A 20,491-nucleotide genomic window follows, 5' to 3' on the forward strand; every position below is an offset into this window, starting at 1 on the left:
TCTATGAAGATCAAGGACAGATCAGCAGCAGTTCTTTCAGCTTTTAGAATTAGGAAGGAGTGCTAAAAGTGGAAAACTGATATAACAATCAAATAGATGAACTTACCCATAGTAAGTTAGATAAAAAAGACATATTTTTATCTTTAGGTGAGGTTGTGCTAATTGGTAGTAGATGTTTTATTAACACAGGCAGAGCTAATCTGGGACACTTATGCAACATGTAGGCGTGCTGTTCTTTGTTGTGTTTCAGTTCACACTAATAAAGGATGTGCGCATGTGGACAAGTGTTACTCTAGAGCCTGACAGATAATCTATAAACTGTGGGTACACACAGATTGCTCTGATACCCTGTCTTGCTGCATGCACAGATTTCTCAGTGTGCCTATGCTTTTGGGAAGGGCTTTAAAAATACATAACTCATAACAATAAATATATTATAGGGTAATATTTCACCGTGGGCCATGGTATGTTATCTAGGTGACAGTGATTTACTAATTACTTTGGTACTGAGCTGTTTAAACATTTCTTAATGCACATAAATTACATTAAGTTAAGAAATAGGTTATTAAACCTGTATTTTACCATTATTTCATTATACACAGCATATGTATGGATGACAGGTATGGAAATATCGGAGAGAAAAGGTTTGTCCTCGAGCGGAAAAAATAATTCAAGAGATACAGCGGAATAGTATAAAATATAGATGCATTTATTACAGACGAGAGATGAGCCAATAGGTTTACAGCGAGTGTGAAGTTTAACCTTGCATAGAGGGTTTTCTTTATGCATTCACCCAAAATAGGGTGAAACTCAGTGGCCTTCTACATTATTGACATTCAGCTGGTCTCTCCTTGAAGCCTTTTGCAGATGCAAAATAGAAAAAATTGGGTCTAACAAAATACAGGGGTCAACTCAAAAACTCTCTAAAAGTTGAGACAAATTATGTAAATGCACACAGGCTACATTCCAGTGTGTTTAATTCCTGGCCCTACTGGACTGGTGGGCATAAAGAGAAGTGCTGCAGACTGTGGTTCCATAAAATTCACTTTTTTTTTCACTTCCTATATGACAATAGCAGTAAAGCATATACGCAAGGCCTTTACCATGTAGGTGAGTTAAGGCAAAGTGGAAATAAGGGGCAATTTGACTGTACTTTTTATGACTTTTATCACATTATAGGTCTTGATTATTGATTATTATTGTTATTTCATATTATTATTATTACATCTTGGTTATGTGACTTGCCACATACTATACTTTTTTTGTTTTTTTAAACTGGAGAGAATGATCTGGTAACATACCATAAAAAAGAACTGATATGCTTAAAAGCACCATAAGAGTTCTTGTCCATTTCCTTACAACAGATTACCTGAGTGGAACTTTGACTCTTTCATGTAATTTTTTTTCTTTTTACAAGCAGTGTTTGAAATCCAATCTCTGCAGTACACTTCCGGTTAAGAAGGTCAGGCCTACAAAACTTCCTTGTATTAAACGTTAATGCTACAGAGCACTTCCTGAACTTTTAAAACTCTCCAAATCCTGGAAAAAAAAAGTTAAGAGCAACAAACACACATGGCTCAGTTTCCTTGTTTGACGGCAGTCCTCGCTGAGATTAGCTTTGGCCTTAACGAAATATCAGTCATCTGGAATGGCTTCGTCCATCCATTTCATGTATGCCAAGCTGCCGTCATCTACTGCAAGACTGAGGACTTCTGGGTTCCCGTAGGGATGTATAGACCTAAAGGCACGCAAAGAACGTGTTCGTATAAACTCAAATCTGTATAAAGTGGTTCTTGATTCAATTTCTTCCCATCACCTAGGACTAAAAGCACTGCAGTGCTTTAAAAGCCTCACAATGCTGACAGTACACTGAAGATGTGTGCATATATTGCAATTATGCAGTGTTTTTAACGCTCTAATACTGAATAGCCCGAAAACGTGAATTGTCATGTAGAATGAGCCAATCTCTAATTATAAATAGTGTGAAATATTGATGCAGAATTGCAGAAGCTGACAAGAAAAACCTCATTATCTATTACTTCTAGTTTTTTGTCCAAACATGAAAGTATCAGTGTTTGAATGTGAACGTTTGAACTGAAAATAATGTTCAGACTGAAGCCACGAACCTGGCTTTTTTCTCCCTTTAATAACTCTTCTTCACAGAGCACATGGCACAGTGTCCAGTGTGAATTTGACAACGTGACAAGCTTACCTCACGTAGTCCACCACCTTCTGGATCCTGGAAGTCTTTGTTTTCACCAGCTGCAACAACAAACACATCTCATCTCACCAGTCTTGTATTTCGACATGCCCGAGTGCATGCTGATCACAGAAGGAATTGTCTCCGAGAGCTTACCATCAGGATTTCATTTGCATCCTGGATTTCTCCTTTCCAATAGAACCTAAAATGACAGAAAGTATTGGAACTGAAGCACTGCAGGGCTACTGACCGGAAAGTACAAGCAGACAAATGGAGCCTTCAAATTTAACAAAATAAGAGCTTTCATGCAAAGAACTAATAATAGTTTATTACACCCTACAGTGGCTGTCGGACTGTTCTTGATATGCTCCTGTGGTGTCAGGTGCAAAACCCCCTCTTTGTTTAAAAAGTGGTTTTAAAGCACAGGAATGTCAACAAGTTTTATGCTGACATTTAAGATACGAAGATAACCGAAAGCTCACGGCATACCTGCAATAACACACCACGCCAAGTCCAAGCCAAACCTGTATTTTCACCTCTATTTTGTAAACAGGTGTTAACACTGACATTTCTATTCAGTTACTCTTATTTGTCCAAAGTTCAGCTTCCTCCCCCTGCCCCCAACCTAATCGCCCCCCACCCCCCGCCTTTGTGCTGTTATGCATTGACAGGAAAGCTAATCCATGCATGCAAAAACACGCCTACTTTGAAGGCTAACTGCCATTCAAGTTTCCAGTAGCCTTCCAATAAGGCTAAACAAATAAATTCAGGTGAAGCCCATTTGCTTTGTGGTTTGTGAAGAAAACAGCTTCCCCTTTGTGAACAAAGAAGCATGTGCATTCATTGTATTTATGAGCGCATACATGTGATGGACACGGTAACTAAGGGGAGCTTTTGTGATTGTGTGCCGCCTGGGTAGAGAGGCGTTTCAAAAATGGAGGTCAGGTGTAATTTACATTGTGGAGGTCTTGGAGAGAATGTTAACGCTGGCCGCCAACCGCCTTTCCATGATTGCCCTGGAAGAAAAAAACGAAAGAGAGAATGGCGAGAACGGTTGGATGTATTGGTGGAAATGAAATGAAGGGGGCTAAGAGGGAAAAGAGAAAAAAAAATCAAACACAAGCCAACAGCTGTTTGTCTATTAAAACTGGGCCCTTCATTGTCAAGACTCACGAAGCAAGCTGAAGGGGAAGGACATCTGATGGGAATTCAAGAAAAGAAAAAAAGACGGTAAACTAAATTTTATTACCACCTTTGCATTGCCCCCCTTCCCTGAGCGAGGAGCTGTGAAGGAGGTGATCTACATATATGGAAAGCGCACTGTGGCTATTTTCCTTGACACGTGGTTAATAGATGGAATTAGGGCTGGGCCATATTATACCGTTCACGGTAATACCGGTATAATGTTAGGCAACGATAGGAAAATGAAATATCGCGATAGAATGGGAGTAAAACGCGCATGCGCAGTGCCTTTGTTTTCATACGCACATGGCCGATTGTTGAGTGAAACAGATGAACCAGAATTGGTTTGTAAAAATGGTGCAACTTCAGTGATGTGGAACTGGTTTGGTGTTTGTCCGTCAGATACACGACAAAGCACATTTTTTTTTGCAGAACATGCAAGCGGCCGTCGGACTAAGATGCCCTTAAATCTGGGAGTAATCTGGGTCCTAAACTCCGTATGCTTCAGGTCAAACGAACACTGCAGCATCACTAAGAGTTAAAAACTGTCTAAATTCTTTCATCTTTAATAAAACGATCAGCATTGCTGCTTTACCAGGTGTAACTATGAAGTTTAGCTTCCAGGCATCCATGAAAACAAAAGTTATTACATTTAACGGAGTTAGAAGTTAGCAGGAAGCTAGCGGAAGTTAGCTCGCTAGTTTCGCTAGTTACCTAAGCATGATATTGCATGTTCTGACTGAGAGATTTCTGAAAAAATTCAAACGTACAGCTCTGCTATCACTTCCAACATAAATGAAGACAGGAAACTAAACAGCAGTGACGTTTGTAGGGTTACTGAAGTTGGGCTAGCTGGTATATAATAATGTGCTACGTGATCGCTAGCGACACAGCTATGTTAGCATAACATAAACAGTGAAGCTGGAGGACGAACACTAACACTTTTCCACTTATAAAAGTTAACGTTAAAGTTCCTGATAGTTGGAGACAAATGCAATCGCATGGCAGGATGCTGTAAACGGACCAAACTTCAGTCAGGAGAACAACTGAGATAATCCATCCACAATACGAGGTTAGTCATATACTGCAACAACATGGGAATAGAGCAGCTGCCAGAGAATTCAACATTAATGAATCAATGGTACAGAAGTGGAGGAAGCAAGAAGAATGAGTTTAATAAAGTTTGATTTATCTGACTGCTTTGTTTCGCGTAATGTGCCTTATAATCCTGGGCACCCTATGGTCCGAAAAATACGTACTGCACACTACAGTTTAATGTTGCAAAGCACCTCTTATGTCAGCCCATTTCTACTGGAAATGCCTTTTGGTTAAACTTTCAGCAAGGAATTTGCATTTGCACTGTTACATTTTTATAAAGCTTTAATGTACATAAAAACCAGCTTCTTGTTTAAGTGAAAATAAATGATAGGTTGTCTTTTTGCGCTAGTAATGTTGTGGAGTTGTATTTTGTCTCACATCAATTATATCGTTGGTTATATCGTTATCGCAAATTTTCAAATATATATCGTGATAAATATTTTTGGCCATATCGCCCTGCTCTAGATGGAATCTCATCTGCATGCAGCTAAAATGCCAACAAAGGGAGATGAGAGTGCAAACACAGTGCTCTGCTCCACTTGTTGGTTTGACAGAATTGTATCTCTTCTCCGAGCAGAAAAGTCAAACTTATGTCAGGGGAAATCACTTCAGTCACTTCAAATCTTTCACAAACCACAAGTCACACGCCAAAAAGGAGATGAGCATCAATACTCAGTTATTTTATTCTTTTTACAATTAGAAAAGTATTTTTCTTAAATCAGATGGGAAGATTGGAAAGGCTCTGTTTAATAAATGTGAAGCTATTTGGAACTTCTTGTTGACTGGCAGCAAATGAAACTTCTGTTGTTGCACAGTTTTATAAAAACTAAACAAAACTAATAATTAAACAAGAAAATGTGAGCAAAAGTGCTAATTAATAAGTGTTAGAGGTGTTTCCAATTTCTTAGCTAACTGGCTGCTGGCACTTTTATAATTACTGCGCACGCCAAACAAGGGTGATAATAATGTTTTCAGCTGAACAAGAAAAGGCATAAATATTCTTTCACTTTGTGGAAACACTGAAAAAAAAACAAAAAACGGTGTATGACACCTTAGGAGACTGCAAAATGCAATGCAAGTGTTTGAAAAGACAAAAAAAAAAAAAAAAAGCACCATACCTGCCAACGTCCTTTGCTGTTTGCTCATTGGGAGTGTTGATGACAAGGACAGAGTAGTGCCCTGGTACATAGCTCCCTGTGCATACAGAATGAAGCTGGACCCCAATGGACCACAGCCCGGGGAACAGGCACGCCAGCAGGATCAAGAACTAGAAGGGGATTTGTGAGTGCAATAGGACAGGGCTGTCAAATGCTGACATCTCAAGACACTGCAAGAGCTGGGTAATGTTTATAAAGCCTGTCTATAATTATTATCACATTTAGATGTCAAACTTCTTTTTTTCCCTCTTTTTTTATGCTGGGATGAAGGAAACTTATAACTCAATTTAATTATCCACTGGCCTCTGTAGGGATTGCCATGTTTGGATTGGATTCAGTATTTATCCTCTTATTATTTGGCACTGTCTGTCACAGATAAATTAGTATTGGACTTGGCTTGGATACAGTGACCAATTTATAAGCTGCCCTACTTCTCCGTATAGCGCTGCTTCACAGCCCGGCACAGATGCACGTAAAATCCTCCACCTCCCCCCAAACAAGTCATTGTAAAGCAGGCAGTTTTTTTTTTTTTTTATAATTTTAAATTAGCGGCCAACATTAAAGCACCAGCTGTCACCAGGGCAAGTCACAACTTTTACGAGACTTTTCGAAAACAGAAACGTTCATGTAATTCCACAAAAACAGTATCTCACCAAACACGACACGAGCAGTACGGAGCGAAAGCTCAAGACGACCTCTTTATAGCATCGCTGGAAGAGCCACTCCATCCTGCGGGCTCTGACTAATATCCTCCTCCGGAGACCGGCCAGTTTAGACAGTGCAGGGGGGACTAACTGTGCTGAACTTCGCCCATTTAAACCGCTAACACTTTCACTCGTTGTAACTAGTGTTACGACATTATTTTTTAGAACTTTGTCAGTCCTGTTTAATACGAGTTTAGTGAGTGAAAACACGCTAAATACTTGCTAACGTTAAATAAGAAGGGTATACAGTAAAGTTGACAGGTAGGTTGAATGGAGAAATACAGTGACGAATCTCTGCCCCTTTCCATTGGTTGCCTATGACTTCCTGCCACGCCGGCGACCAATAAAATTGCTAGTTCACGTCCAGTGCGCTGCCTCCGGGCCTGGAGCATAATCGGCTTTATCTTGCTAGATAAACACGTCTCCCATGGATTTTACTTAAAACACTATGATAAATCCATAAATCTTTACTTTAATTTATTTCAAGCTGAAATAGAAAAATAAAGTCCTTTTGTCAGAAGACCTTTTTTCTTATTTAATCTCCTATAATGCCCTCTTATCCACAACCCCCGAAAATATATGACGTTTTATATACATCAAGCTTATAGGCTTGTTTTTATATTACCCTATCCATTTAGGGACATATTGACTTAGTTTACTATTTATTTGTCAGGCACCATGCACAAAATCACTGATCTCGCAGGACAAAAGATGACTTGTTAAAATAAAAGTACATATTCAAGATGTGTAACAAAGTCAACTATGCACAAGTATTCAAAAACAAAACAAAACAAAAACAAAAAAAACTCCAAAAAACAATCACCCACAAAGTCTGCAGAGCTGTGAAAAACCTGTTCTATTACTTCCTGATTTCATAGTTGTTGTTCTTTAGTCCCACTTGTACCTTTCAGCTCATCAAACAAATCTGAATGTTAAGATATAATGAGTTTATAAGTGCAGTTTTTAAAATTATTATTTCATGTATTAGGGGAAAACCTACCTTACCTTTGCGTGGAAAAAATACCCCCCTTTATTGTCTAAAGGCCAAGAAAAATGCCCCGCACATTTACTTTCCCAAGTGGAGCTTTACGCCTTTTGCTATACCCCTCCACTTGATAGTCATAGTTTATTAGATTTTTATTAGGGGTTTTATTTTATTTTTAGTTATTATAATCATAACAGACAGAACTGGGGACTGGAAAGAGTAAGAAAAGGGAAAGAAACATTTAGAAAGAAAGTTAACAGAAGGAGAGGGAGAGAAAAATAGAGAAGAGGGATAGAGAGAGGAAAGACTGAAAATCTGAATCACCAACTGCTGAAAAGAAAACAGCAAACAAAAACAAAACAAAAACAACACAGCAGGGAAACCACAGCAACAAACAACATATGCAAAAGGAACAGTGAGTAATAAATATATTGAATGTTACTGAGCAGCACACAGTACCAGGATTACATGATATGTTTAGAGGCAGCAGCCTCTAAAGAGCGCCTGTGCATACCTGTTTGTACATCTGTTTGCACACCTGTGTGTGCTTGTATTCATAGGATTTTTTCATGTAAATGTATAATAGTGAGTGTAGGGAGCTAGATCTGGCTCCCAGACATCCAGAGGCACGAGAGCCCAAGGAGGATCATTGCAGGGACAATTGTGCCACCCACCAAGAGCTGAGGGGTACCTTCTGCACCCAGCAGCCATGGTGTAGAAGACACAGGGGCTGCAGCCCCGAACCCGCAGCCTGCCACAATCTCAAGAAACTCAAATCATTGACCTCTATTGGTCTGGACAGGGTTATAAAGCTATTTCTATGGCGTTGGGACTCCAGTGAACCGTGGTGAAAGTCATTATTCACAAATCTTAGAACAGTGGTGAAACTTCCCAGGAGTGGCTGGCATATTAAAATTACTCCAGAGTTCCAAGATGAAAACCTCTGCTGACAAAGGCTCATCTCACGTTTGCCAAAAAAATCTTGATAATCCCCAGGACTTTTGGGAAAATATCCTGTGGACTAAAGATTTCTGCTTTGTTAGCTAGGCTACCTGCTGTAATTAATGAAAAAATAATGGCTAAAATGATGGTTTTGGAGTGACCTTGTCAGACTGAAATCCAATTGAGATTCTTTAGCAGGACCTTAAACAGATCGTTCATGCTCAAAAAGCCTCCATTGTAGCTGGATAAAAACCATTCTGCAAGTAGGAATTGGCCAGAGTTCCTCCACAGCGAAAGCCTCATTGCCAGATATCGCAAATACTTGATTGCAGTTCTTGCTGCTAAGGGTGGCACAACCAGTCATTAGGTTTAGGAGACAATTACTTTTTCGACACAGAGCCGAGTAAGGTTTGCATAGCTTTTTCTTCTTAATAAATGAAATGATCATTTAAAAACTGCATTTTGTATTGACTCACTTTATCTCTGTGTAATATTAAAGTAGTTTGTTAATTAGTGTGACAAATATGCAAAAAACAAACAAGCAGATTTTCGTAGCATTGTATAAACATCCTTACTGAGCATCAACTATCCTGGCATAGTGTTGAGAAAAGATAAAAAAAAGTAAGGATCTTTACATGACAACTCTGTCATTCAGTTTGTTTTCTGATTAAGCCCTTGCCTTGTATTATCTTGTAAAATATGATACATTTTGCAACATATTTTGCATCATAAACTGTGCAATAATATGTCATGTTGTCATGGTCCTGGGTCATTTTGACCCAGTGTTCTTAGTTTTTCTGTAGTTTTGTATTTTGTTTCTTATGTCCATTGGATTGTTTGGTTTGGTATTTGGATTCCCCCTGTGTCCATGTTTTTATTGTGGTGTTTGCTCTGGTACCGTGTTCCCATCCTATGTGTTCTGTGTTCTCCTCATCCCCTCGTATTCATCCTTCTTCTCTGCCTCTCTCTCTGCCTCTCTCTCTCCGTGCTCATCTCTGTGTACTGTGTTGGGTTTAAGGTCCACATCTTGGTGTCAGTATCGTCAGTTTCGTGTCCTCCCTGCTCGGCCATGAGTAATTGTCTTCAGCTGTGTTCCCCGTGTGTTCCCACTTCCCTCGTTACCTTCTGTGTATTTATGTCAGAGTGTCCCTTTGTTCTGTGTTGCGTCGTCCCTCTAGGTTGTGTGCAATTTCCGTGTCTTCCCAGCGCCTCAGCTTTTAGTTGCTCCCAGTATAGTTTTGTATGACTTCTTATGTTCCTGTTAATAAAGACCGGCCTTTGAGTTCATCCCCGTGTGTCTAGAGCCGTGCATTTGGGTCCTCTCTTGTCTTCACACAGCCGCCGCATGACAGAACGACGCAACCACGAAACGGACCCAGCAGGCTCCGCCCGTGAGGGAGATATTCTCCGTGTACAGAGTCTGGTGCAACGAATAACCCACGCCTCGGACTCACGGACAATTTCCGTCGGACTTAACGCCATAAAGGCAATAATCGAGGGAAACCCTTTCCTTCAGCAGCTCACCTGCTATGAAGGCTTTATCGACGAATTGAGCCGAGCTAAGGAGGCATTACAAGCCCGTGAGCTGGCAGACAATGTCCGTTCCCGGGATTCCACGCCACAGCGACTGCAGACGGAGATCTCCGCCCATCAGCCGCCGCAGCAGCAGCAAACTAAGCTCGCCGCGACGGTACCGCAACAGCAGCTGCTAAAACGAGAGGGTTTTTTGGCGCCGCTGCCGCAGAGCCCTTCTCCATCCCCTCTCAGCTCTGACCGTCGCTCTCCCGCTGCTCTCCTAGCAGCGATGTGGTCGGATGATGAAGAGGAGACCGTCACCCCCGCATCATCACCGGTTTCCCCCGTCACCTCCGTTCCCTCATTAAGGAGGAGACGCCGTCGCCGGTCCTCTCCTCAGTCGGATTCCGGGACTACTGGGCAGCCGGCTGGGGTGAGTGACAAAGACACTTTCTCTGTTCACTCTGAGGCTGGTTCTCACTACTCTGAACGCAGGAATGCAAACTCTGTGACTCTTGCCGTAGACGCTAAAGGCTCACGGTCTGTAAACGTTGAATCTGAACCCGAACTTCTTATGAACCATTGTACTGCCCGGAGGGTCAACTCAGAGACAGTTTCTCCTACGTTTGGACTCATATTCGAGAAAGATCATCCTTCGCTAGTGTTTCCTAGGTCTAAAAACTCGAAGTCAGCATTTCCTGAGTTAGAGACACCTGTTTCTGTGCCCTTTACCTGTGTGTCTGCTGAGGATGATTGTTTTGCAGTTAAGCTCACCCCTGGGGCTTTATTACCTGCCCCCTTAGATGGTAAAACAGCAAAATCCAAGACTGTAAATGTTCCTGTGATAGCTCGACCCCAGCTCGTTGCTTCTGAGCCATCACCCCCGGGGATTGTCCATTCTGACGTATGTACTGATTCAAATGTTCTTGAGTCAGGGGGCTCTACACCCACCACTGTTTACCCTAGGTTTACTGCTTCCGGCGATCCGGTGGTAAAAGACTTTGTTTCATCTGCCTCTCCGGTGCACAGACCTATGTTTACATCGGCTATTAACCCCTCCTCTGTCAGTATAAGTACGGTTAGCTCCGAAGAAAGAAGCTCTAAGACTGTTGGTGCATCAGCTGATCACATTTCTCTAGAGTCTGTACACACTGAAGGTGATGCATTAGTGCCTGTAAGCTACAGCTTTAGTACACTTAACGCTACGAATTCAGAGCGCTGTTCCTCATCCGCTCACTCAGGGCAGGGAATCGATCTCTTGCAGACTGTTCTTTCTAGGCCCGCCTCCCAGGCCCTTTGTGTTCTAGGGATAGCTGCGGCCCAGCACTCACCTGCACCTGTCTCAATTCCCCAGGTGAGGGGGGCTGGCGCCCAGCTGGTCCCTGTTCCGGTTTCCGGGTCAACTGAGGCTCTGCTGGTCCCTGCACCCGTATCGGCTCCTCGGGTGGGGACAGCAGCCGCCCAGTCCCTGCCGAAATCTGTGCCAACCGCTGAGGTGGGGCCCGCCAGGACCCAGCCAGTCTCTGCACCTGTACCTACTCCTCAGGTGGGAGCGACTGGTGTCCAGCAGGTGCCTGCACCTTTCAACTGCGTTGTAGGCCCAGGGGAACTGACACTGCCACCTGTCCTACATCCGCTCCCACACCCATCATTGCACTCAGCTGCACAGGATGCCCCTCAGTCAGTCATTCAACCCATAACCCTGCCATTAATACACTCTGTAGCTGAGCCACTAGCTGCCCGACCCGCAGCCACTTCAGCCACTCCTCCACCCGTTACACCTCCACTACAACCGTCACTGCAGTCTCTAGCGCAGTCTCCAGTGTCCCCAGTGCAGCATCCCTTAGCACAGTCATCCACTCAATCACCAGCTCCACTTTCCCCTCAACTATCACTACCACCTCTAGCTCAGTCTCCTGTGCACTCACCTCTGGTTCATTCTCCTGTGAAGTCATCAACTCCACTGCCTACTCCACTCTCACCACCTCCGTTACAACAGACATCAGTTCAGTCCCCTGTGCCAGTGCAGACGCCCTCAGTTCAGTCTCCCGTGCAGTTATCTACTTCACCACCATCAGTAGCTCAGCTCCCACTCTCATCCGCATCTCCCGTAGCTCAGCTCGCACCTGAACCATTGGCCCAGTCCCCGATAGCAATACGGTCTTCTGTTCGGCTTAACATTCAGCCAGGGGTCCCAAACCTCTCTGGCTCTACATCAGCTCCTGCTGGAAGCTCGGATGAGCTCATCCAGGACTCCGCGGCTCCCACGCCGCCATCTACCTCGTCCGCTGGGGGTTCCAGTGAGCCCGGCCAGCACCTCCTCGTCTCCGCTGAAGGGTCCGAGGGGCCCGTTCAGCCTCCTGTCTCCGCTGGAGGGTCCGAGGGGCCCGTTCAGCCTCCTGTCTCCGCTGGAGGGTCCGAGGGGCCCGTTCAGCCACCTGTCTCCGCTGGAGGGCCCGAGGAGCCCGTTCAGCCACCTGTCTCCGCTGGAGGGTCCGAGGGGCCCGTTCAGCCACCTGTCTCCGCTGGAGGGCCCGAGGAGCCCGTTCAGCCTTCTGCCACGTCAGCTGGAGGGCCCGAGGAGCCCGTTCAGCCTTCTGCCACGTCAGCTGGAGGGCCCGAGGAGCCTGTTCAGCCTTCTGCCTCTGCTACGCCTGGTCCAGCCTCAGCCTCTGCAGCTCCGCCTGGTCCAGCCTCAGCCTCTGCAGCTCCGCCTGGTCCAGCCTCAGCCTCTGCAGCTCCGCCTGGTCCGGCCTCAGCCTCTGCAGCTCCGCCTGGTCCGGCCTCAGCCTCTGCAACCTCGTCTGGTCCGGCCTCCGAGTCTTCGTCCTCGTCTGGTCCAGCCTCCGAGTCTTCGTCCTCGTCTGGTCCAGCCTCAGCCTGTGCTTCGCCTGGTCCGGCCCCCGCATCGCCACCGTCTGGTCCTGCCTCGTCTGGTCCTGCCTCGTTACATGCGTCATGACACATGTAAAGTTGTTGACTATAGAGTACCTTGATTTGTGGCAACACTGAAATGCTGCTCGAACAAATATCACTGTGAGTGCTTTTCATAAACAAAACTGTTAAAGACATATCATGAAAGTGCTGCGTGATTGTCTGAAGAAGGCTCTTTAAGTTCTCGGCTACAGTAGAAAAGTGATCTATAAGTACCAGCATATTTACTGTTTACCTTAAACTGCTCTGTTTAGGTTCTCTACATTATCACCTGCCAATGGTGCAAACTGAACATTTGGTTGCCATAGTGCTTTTCTACATGCATGTGGTTAAAAAAGGTCAGACGAGGTTAAATCTTCAGCAACACTTGCAGCATAAAGAACAACTTTCCTCCTCGACTGACGCATTTCGGCTTATCATCGCAGACCATATGATGACTCTGAATCCTGTCAAGCATTAAAGTTTTTCTCTATACTGCAAGTGCTGCTACAGCTTAACCTCTTCAGAGTTTTTTTTTTCATGCACCTTGAAAGGAGATGAAGTTCTGCCAAAAAACCTCTACTAACAAAAAACAAAACAAAAAACACAACCAAGAAACATCTTGGTTCCCATTCCTAATACCTAGAAGTTTTACGGCTGATTTAAAAATAAAATCAATATGACAACAAACTGTCCACATATAATATTAATAAGGCAGTAAAAAACAATAAAACCATCAGCATCACACCTCTAAACAACCCCCTGCACTCAACTTTAAAGAATCGAAACTAGTGCTCAGATGTTAAAATGCCAAAGACACCTTTAAGGCAAATACTTTTTCTTTTTTTGGATAGAAGGTATAGAAGGATAGGAAATGCAGTAGTGAGCCACAGGTTGGGTTTGGACCCAGGCCACTGTGTTCCAGCCACGGGATTGTGTTTGTGGAGCTAAACGAGCACCAACAAATGCTTTTTAATGTATAAAGTATACCAGCAGCCTGACAGTCCGTTGCGTTCAGTGGCATGTGGTGATAAACAAGCACATTTATTTCACATTGCACATTTTCATCTTCTTAGAAAATAATCAGTACTTACAAAACACAGACACAAACAAAAATGCTGTGCCAAAGAAATCCTAATCTTACATTTTTGTGACTCACTCACACGCAGACATGCAGACGGGGATACGGGTACTGCGCGGCTTCACAGAATATGCGAGTGAGCAACGCCTCACATAACATATGCAGAAAACAAGGGGGGAAAAAAAACTTCAGTTGGCATGTGAAACTGCCAAGTCTGGTGGAAACAGTTTATAAATAGAAAAAACAGAAAGGAAATTACGTCTGCATGACACTAAATTTGTCTGCGGGGCATAAATTTAATATTAGGCCCTGACAAGATGCCGCTGATACAAATCAGTAAAAAGATTTATATACTTTTTTTCCCAAAAAAAGAAAAAGAGAAAAAGAAGCAGTTTTGTACAGGATGCCCACATGGGGGAGTTGTGGATTCATGCATCTACAAGGTCCTTGTCGCCTCCTCTACTTCCACTGTGAATAAATCAAATGCAGAGCGCTCATTTAGCTTGTATAAAACTCTCGACTAAAATGAAATGTAAATGTTCCAACACATGACTCATCTCATTCCAACCCCAGCTTTTTTTTTCTTTGACCTCTCCCACTGCTGGCTTGTGTATTTTGTTTTGCTCATCCCCGCCACTCCACCCAACCCTTTCAATTCCTCCATCGGACAAGCACAGATCAGAGCTTGAACAGCAGGGGGCGCCACAAGAGACAACGCCTCAGAACAAACCAATTTATTTCCCCGAAGCTCACGCAGGCTTCATTTGAGAGCCCATGAGAGAGCTCCAATAGAGCCACTTAAGCCACTGTTCCCCAACATGAATGAAAGAAAGCAACCAAAATAGAGCGAGATAGAGGAAGAAAGCTGAGGAGCTGGCCGAAGAGGCGTTTGATCTGCTTGTTCTAGGGCGTCACTCAAAGCCCTCCCCCCGGAGAAGCGTAGAGGCCTATTTGTCCCTTAGAAGTCTAATGTGAAAAATAAGATAAATTTTTATTTCTGTCCGTGCTTCTTGACTGTTTGTATGTAATGAGGCCACAAGGTCCACGGTACAAGAGCGAAGAGAGGGGGGGGAAAAAGAAGGAGGAAAAAAAAGCACAGAAGGACGTGGCAACGGGTGCCATTTCTAATTTGCCATTAAACTGAATCGCTGAAAGAAAACAAATTATAGCCACAAGAACTGGAGAGTTTAGGAGAGAGAGAGAACAGATAACTCTGTGTGAACAAGGAAACAGGGGTTACGGAAAATGAAAACTACAGAGCTACAGTTCCAAGAATTCTGCAGCCTGTGTCTGCTGTTGTCTTCTTCCCTGTGTGGCAGTGCCATTACAGCATTGATTGAGGGTGGGAGGGGGTAGAGGTAGGGAACAGGCAGACAAAGAAACTGGACACACTACTGGACACTCAAAGGTCAGATAGGTCCTAATTGTTGGACTTTCTAGGCTGTGATTACCTAGGCTGGTCCTCCCAAAGAGGTTAATTAAAGAAGTCACAGGGGCTGGAGCAGGGAAGTGTCTCTATCACTGCTGCAAACCCCGGAGACCCCTCCATCCTCTCAGAGAGACATGGCTATCCGTCACAGCTGATTTCTGGGCTGCCTTGGCTCCTGCTGGTTCTACAGAAATCCCAGAGTGGCTGAAAACACAGGAGTGCATAGCGGCGCCACAACACTGACAAGCAGCAAAAAAGAAAAAAAAAAGAAAAAAGAAGACATCCCCTGCTGAAGTCCCTCAGGTAATGAAACCCATCCTCTCTCAAGGATCAGAAAAACACCATATCTTGTCATCTTTTGCCTATTCTCTCCCTTCTCTTTTGCCCCCTATGTCACAACCGGTGCAACACACAAAGCCCATTCCTCAGAAAACTGAACTGTCACATTATATATTTCTTCTGCACTTGTCAAAAATCTTGCAAAAAGAAAACCCAGAGCTTTTTTAGTTTTTTTTTTTTTTTATATCTGTAGAGCAACATAGCCACATTTTTCCAGATCCAGAGCCTGAATTTAAGCTCGGTGCTTTTCAGTGAGCAGAATGAAGGGAAGATTAAAAAAATAGAAGAGACAAGAGAGAGATGTGCAGCAGTTTTGCTTCTTTTGGTTTGAGAGAGGACAAAGTGCCCTGGAGCAGTTTTACAGGGAAAAAAAAGAAAAGTTAAACAATATAATTCTGTTCTTGCAGAGTTCACCTGCAGTGACGGCGACGGGCTTAAATCACATCACTCTCGTTTGGTCGACAGGGTGAAACCTTTTTGAGAGCAGGCGGCCACCTCCGCCACAGAAAGACCCGGGCTTCCTTATTACACTTTCTTCACCGAGCCGTCTGCAGCATAACCGTTCCTTGTGCTGACGCAGGTAGAATGAGCTCATTCCCCCTCTCCATTCACAGGCTGAGTGCACCAAAATTCAGAGAAGGGAGAAGGCATAATAAGTTCAGGCTCCAAGTTAGTGTAGCTGCAGGCAATAACATGTGGACTTAAAGGGCTGTGTGCATGTGTGAAAGGAGGCTACAACTGCAACAGAAAAAAGAGGAAAAACCTAGTTCACTAATCCTTAAGTGTACTTTAAATATTTTTCCACGGCGGTCGCAGTGATTGATGATATCTGAATTTGAAATCATGAATTGAAATCTATAATGATTTTGGTGGGGATTTTGAAACAGGGGTTTATACTTCTCGTGTCTCCATCACTGCACATAATAAGTATTTCCTGCAAAAAATGTTTAAAGGTTCCTGTCTGCAAAATATCTGCCTGCAAAGGCAAGGTCACTTGGAAAAAAACATGCTGCTTAAAAAAAGAAAAGAAAAAATCAATACACTCATTGACGCACCATCCAGTGCAGATCTAACTTTGAGCTTTGTGTGTAGTCAAGCTGGAAGTGCATGTGTGTGAGAGAGACGCTATGTTATGGAAATGCTGGAATCACCATAAAAAGGGCAGCCAGAGGCATGCTTAGGGCAACCTTTTAGAGACCGTAATCAGCCTGCCAACTGCCTTTGCTCCTATTTACCCTATTTATGAGTCACCTCTAAACCTGCAACCACTTCATCTAATCTCCCCGCCTCCGTCTTCATCCTCTCTGCAAAGAAAGCAGCAGTTCCACTCCTGGATAAAGTTTTTTCCACAACAGCTTTGTTTAGCTCAGCCTATTATTCAGACCTTCACTGCTGGTCAGCTGATAACCTCCAAGTGCTGTGAGCAATTAAGAAGACTTTGCCTCTACTGTATAGAGTCAGGAAGGAAAAGAGCCCTTTTGAGCCAGAGGAGAAATAGAGCAGTTAAGGCCAGGAGAGAACCAGGAGGAAAATGGGAACAGAGAATAAAGAGATAAGTGGGTGAAGGGATGGACAGAGGACCATTTTGTGGTCATTCAAAAGGAAATCGATGCTAATGAATGGGTTGGTTCAAGCTTTGTGGCGATAAGGAAATGACCAGCTAAAGAGGATGCTGCAGAGTGTGTGTGTGAGTATCTGTGTGTGACCAGAAACCAATAAGGATGTTTGGCATCAAGGAAGGACAACAGCAGTGTTGCAAAGTACAGCAAACACAGGTGTCCAGACCCATTAGGAAGCAGTCTAAACTAAAGGCCTGGTCAATATCTAGAGTGTTGCATTGATTAAGTGACTTTGACTGGTTTGCTGTGGTTGAAATGTTTCAGCTGATGCAGATTATTATTAGTTTCTGATAAAAACATAACACTGGTGCTGTATTGATTGAGCTTCAAAAGTCCTTTTCATATTGTAGACCATTCTATACATTCTATGTTAGAAACAAACCTGGAAGATATTGACTTAGATGATATATGTTTAATGTGGTTTAAGTCTCATCTGGAAGAAGGAAAGCAGTATATGGAATTAAACAATAATTCTACAGTGTTACTTTTGGTGTACCACAAGGATCTATTTTAGGTCCTTTACTTTTTCTATGTATATTAATATATCTCAGGCTTTTTCTTGTTTCTTTTCTTTATGCAGATGATTCTACTCTAATAGTTACTGGAACAAAACTCTTAAGGATGTTGAATTTAAATCGTCTCCAGAATGTGTTAGGAATTGGCTCAAAAAAAGCTAAAAAAAAGCTAAACAAAAAAGAAGCTTTCGTTACATAACTTTTGATAATAACAATAGAGCAATAATAAATATGTCATATGTTATTTCAAGGGCAAAACCACAAAACTTAGATGCAGTGCTACAAAATTTAAAATATAATATAATAAATATTCCATCCAAGTATATGTTTACAGTTAAGATGTAAAGAATTACTTAGCAAATTGAGGAATGTGGCTAATTTACCTTGCTGTTGCTTGGCATGTTTTCTTATCAAAAAATGTTTCAGAAAAAGGTCCAAAAATGGATCTTTATGATTACTTTTAAGTGCTCCTTATCCTGGGAGTATCATGGTCTAAATAGTTCTAAACGTGTCTGTGATATTTTGTTGGTTTGTGATGTGTATTGGAATGAAACAAAATGAATAAATCAACCATTCAACCAATAAAATAAAATAAATATGAACTCATACCAGAGTTAGAATTGAAAGAGCCAAACAAAACATGTTTGGAAAAGCCTTAGTTTTATGTCAACTTTCACACTTCTTAGTCTCATCCAACATGGACAGATTGTACTTAAAAAAAAAAGAAAGAATAAAAAAGAAAAAGCTTCCGTTTGCTCTGCCTCTCAAAATCTGTTATGTTTTGTCATGTGGAACAATACAGTGGATCTTTATCCAGCTGCAGCTTGTTCACAAACACCATCCAAGCTGCATCGTGAACATGAGAAACACCACACATTTATTTACCTTATAATAGGTTTGTTTGGCTTAACGAGATTCCCGTGGGGAGGATGACGTGGCTACGATTTGCCAAGCTAGACTGAATCAGGTGCAGCTGCCGTGCTGGGGTGAGGTTGTTCTCCAGAAAGTGCTAATTAAAGTGGGAAGGTGTTTAAAAATGCTACAAATTAGCTGTGTCCCAGTGGTATCAAGAATTTTGCAGGTTGCACGAGAGGGGAAAAAAAAGAAAACGTTTCTTAATTCTGCCTATTTATCTGCGCGTATCTGTTGGCCTCACCACATTCACAGTGCTACGATGATTAGAGTTGGGCGGGTGGAGGTTTTGCAGGAGATAACAATGGAAGCAGGAGCGGCGGAGATCAAACGATTTTTATTTCTGTTGTAACTGGGAGAAGGGGGCTCCTTCGGTGTCTCTTGTGGGACTGCTGCTCCAGATTCTGATACCCATTTTCCCTTTGTTTTCTCTCTTGGCCCTTTGAAATATTTAGCGTGAATCTGTGACTAACACATACAGACATTAAGTGTGCGCTTGTGTATGTGCTTACACATCGTCTACGGTCGCTACTCTCCCTCCAGGCGTCAGACATCAACTGTGCCTCACAACATCTGGATGTGGACAGCCTTTCCCTCAGGACATACAAGAGCACTTCTCCATTTTAGCATAGCATCCTGGGAGACTGCTTCTCTCAGCCCACCCCTTGGCCTCTCATTCTATTTTACCACTGGAGGCTCCACTGAGGAATATTCCCTCAACAACATTTCATCTCCCATTCTTTATTTTCCATCTATCTTGCTCTTTTTTGAAGCATTGCTACCACATCCTCCCCTCATGGCTTGGCCTGCCTCTCTAGAGTCTTCACCAAACAGCCACTAACAGTGTGACCTCATAGTTGACCTGTTTAAAAGGTGGCCATATTTACTGTTTGCAAAAACAGGTCAAACATGAGCTATTTGCAGGTCTTCAGTCTGGAGCATATAAAATATGACCTCCCACAAGAGCGGCACATCACAAGTCCACCATGCTGCTGTAGCTCAGCAGTCCCAGGCATGGCCTTTAACCTCAGCAGAGCGTAACCTCGACGGACCTCCCTGCAATCTGTACCACCTTGTTAGTGCACAGTCACCATCTGAGGCCTGTAGTATTAGGTATTCTAATGCATGTCTCGTTATCCATATAGATGAGAGAAGGAACAGAGCAACAGATGGCTGGGGAAAGTGGGAGTCACAAAAACAGAAATCATCCTCCAGAAATGGGAAGATCACATGCATCCTCTGCACACACCTAGAGACTCACACACGGACACACACGACACACTCCAGCATCAAATGTTTCACCACTTTCCAATTCTGCTCGATTCTTTGCAGCATCTTGGCGGTGATCCAGTCAGCCGATTGTGTGTAAAAGTTGCACAGGGGGCTGCCAGCTGAGATTTAATCTCTGCTCCCTCTCTCCACGAGCTTCCTGCTGGATCTATTATCGCCACGTCTGAGAGATATTAAAGAGTATCAATAATATGGTTATTTCGCAGATAGGAATCTTCAGAAATTATGAGCGCTCCAACGCTATGCCCTGTAGGCTTTTAAACCACCAGAACATTTTATTAACTATTTGCAAACATGGCTAGCTTCCATCGCTGGAGGAATCCCACATCCAATTTCAAAGAATTTATCTTCTCATAAAAGACATTTGCAAAGGTAATTGGGGATTTATTTATAAATGCAATGCCACTTGATTTGTTTAAGATTAGCAAGATGTGCATATATGTATACAGAAAAAAAAATCTTGTCAGTTTATGGACCACGGCATTGCAAGCATTACCTGACATGTGTTTTTATAATTTAATAAATAAAACCAAACACATGCAAACACAAACGCGCAACAACTCTGCACTTACATTCTGTAGGAAAACCTGCCTATCATTTTTTTAAAGAC

General features: G+C 43.0%; 2 protein-coding genes across 3 annotated transcripts; one reads left to right on the plus strand and one right to left on the minus strand.

Annotated features, from left to right (window-relative positions):
* Window positions 1-688: 688 nt before the first annotated feature.
* Window positions 689-6,657, minus strand: LOC309711850 (protein CutA homolog). Of its 2 annotated transcripts, XM_082542368.1 has the most exons (6): window positions 6,291-6,657; window positions 5,599-5,747; window positions 3,157-3,216; window positions 2,357-2,402; window positions 2,213-2,262; window positions 689-1,738 (listed from the first exon to the last, which is right to left on the minus strand). In XM_082542368.1, the coding sequence occupies exons 1-6, from the start codon at window positions 6,363-6,365 to the stop codon at window positions 1,636-1,638; spliced, it is 483 nt and encodes a 160-aa protein (XP_082398494.1). In that variant the 5' UTR covers window positions 6,366-6,657; the 3' UTR covers window positions 689-1,635. The 2 variants fall into 2 exon arrangements, with proteins under 2 accessions (XP_082398494.1, XP_082398495.1); XM_082542369.1 differs by lacking the exon at window positions 3,157-3,216.
* A 2,956-nt stretch (window positions 6,658-9,613) lies between these two features.
* Window positions 9,614-19,440, plus strand: LOC309711817 (uncharacterized protein; the record flags this gene model as incomplete). Its single annotated transcript, XM_082542295.1, has 3 exons — window positions 9,614-10,216; window positions 11,138-12,159; window positions 19,365-19,440. The coding sequence occupies 3 exons, from the start codon at window positions 9,614-9,616 to the stop codon at window positions 19,438-19,440; spliced, it is 1,701 nt and encodes a 566-aa protein (XP_082398421.1).
* Between the last annotated feature and the right edge of the window lie 1,051 nt (window positions 19,441-20,491).

This window comes from Aulonocara stuartgranti (genome assembly GCF_965226115.1).
Source record: "Aulonocara stuartgranti genome assembly, chromosome: 7".
Lineage (NCBI taxonomy): Eukaryota > Metazoa > Chordata > Actinopteri > Cichliformes > Cichlidae > Aulonocara > Aulonocara stuartgranti.

Excerpts from the sequence above, each read along its gene's own strand:
- LOC309711850 (XM_082542368.1), bottom strand. The coding sequence starts at position 6,365 with ATGGAGTGGCTCTTCCAGCGATGCTATAAAGAGGTCGTCTTGAGCTTT. Across the intron at positions 3,217-5,598 it reads ACAGCAAAGGACGTTGGCAG|GGCAATCATGGAAAGGCGGT; the intron begins GTATGGTGCTTT and ends TTTTTCTTCCAG. Across the intron at positions 2,403-3,156 it reads CTCTCCAAGACCTCCACAAT|GTTCTATTGGAAAGGAGAAA; the intron begins GTAAATTACACC and ends CTGTCATTTTAG.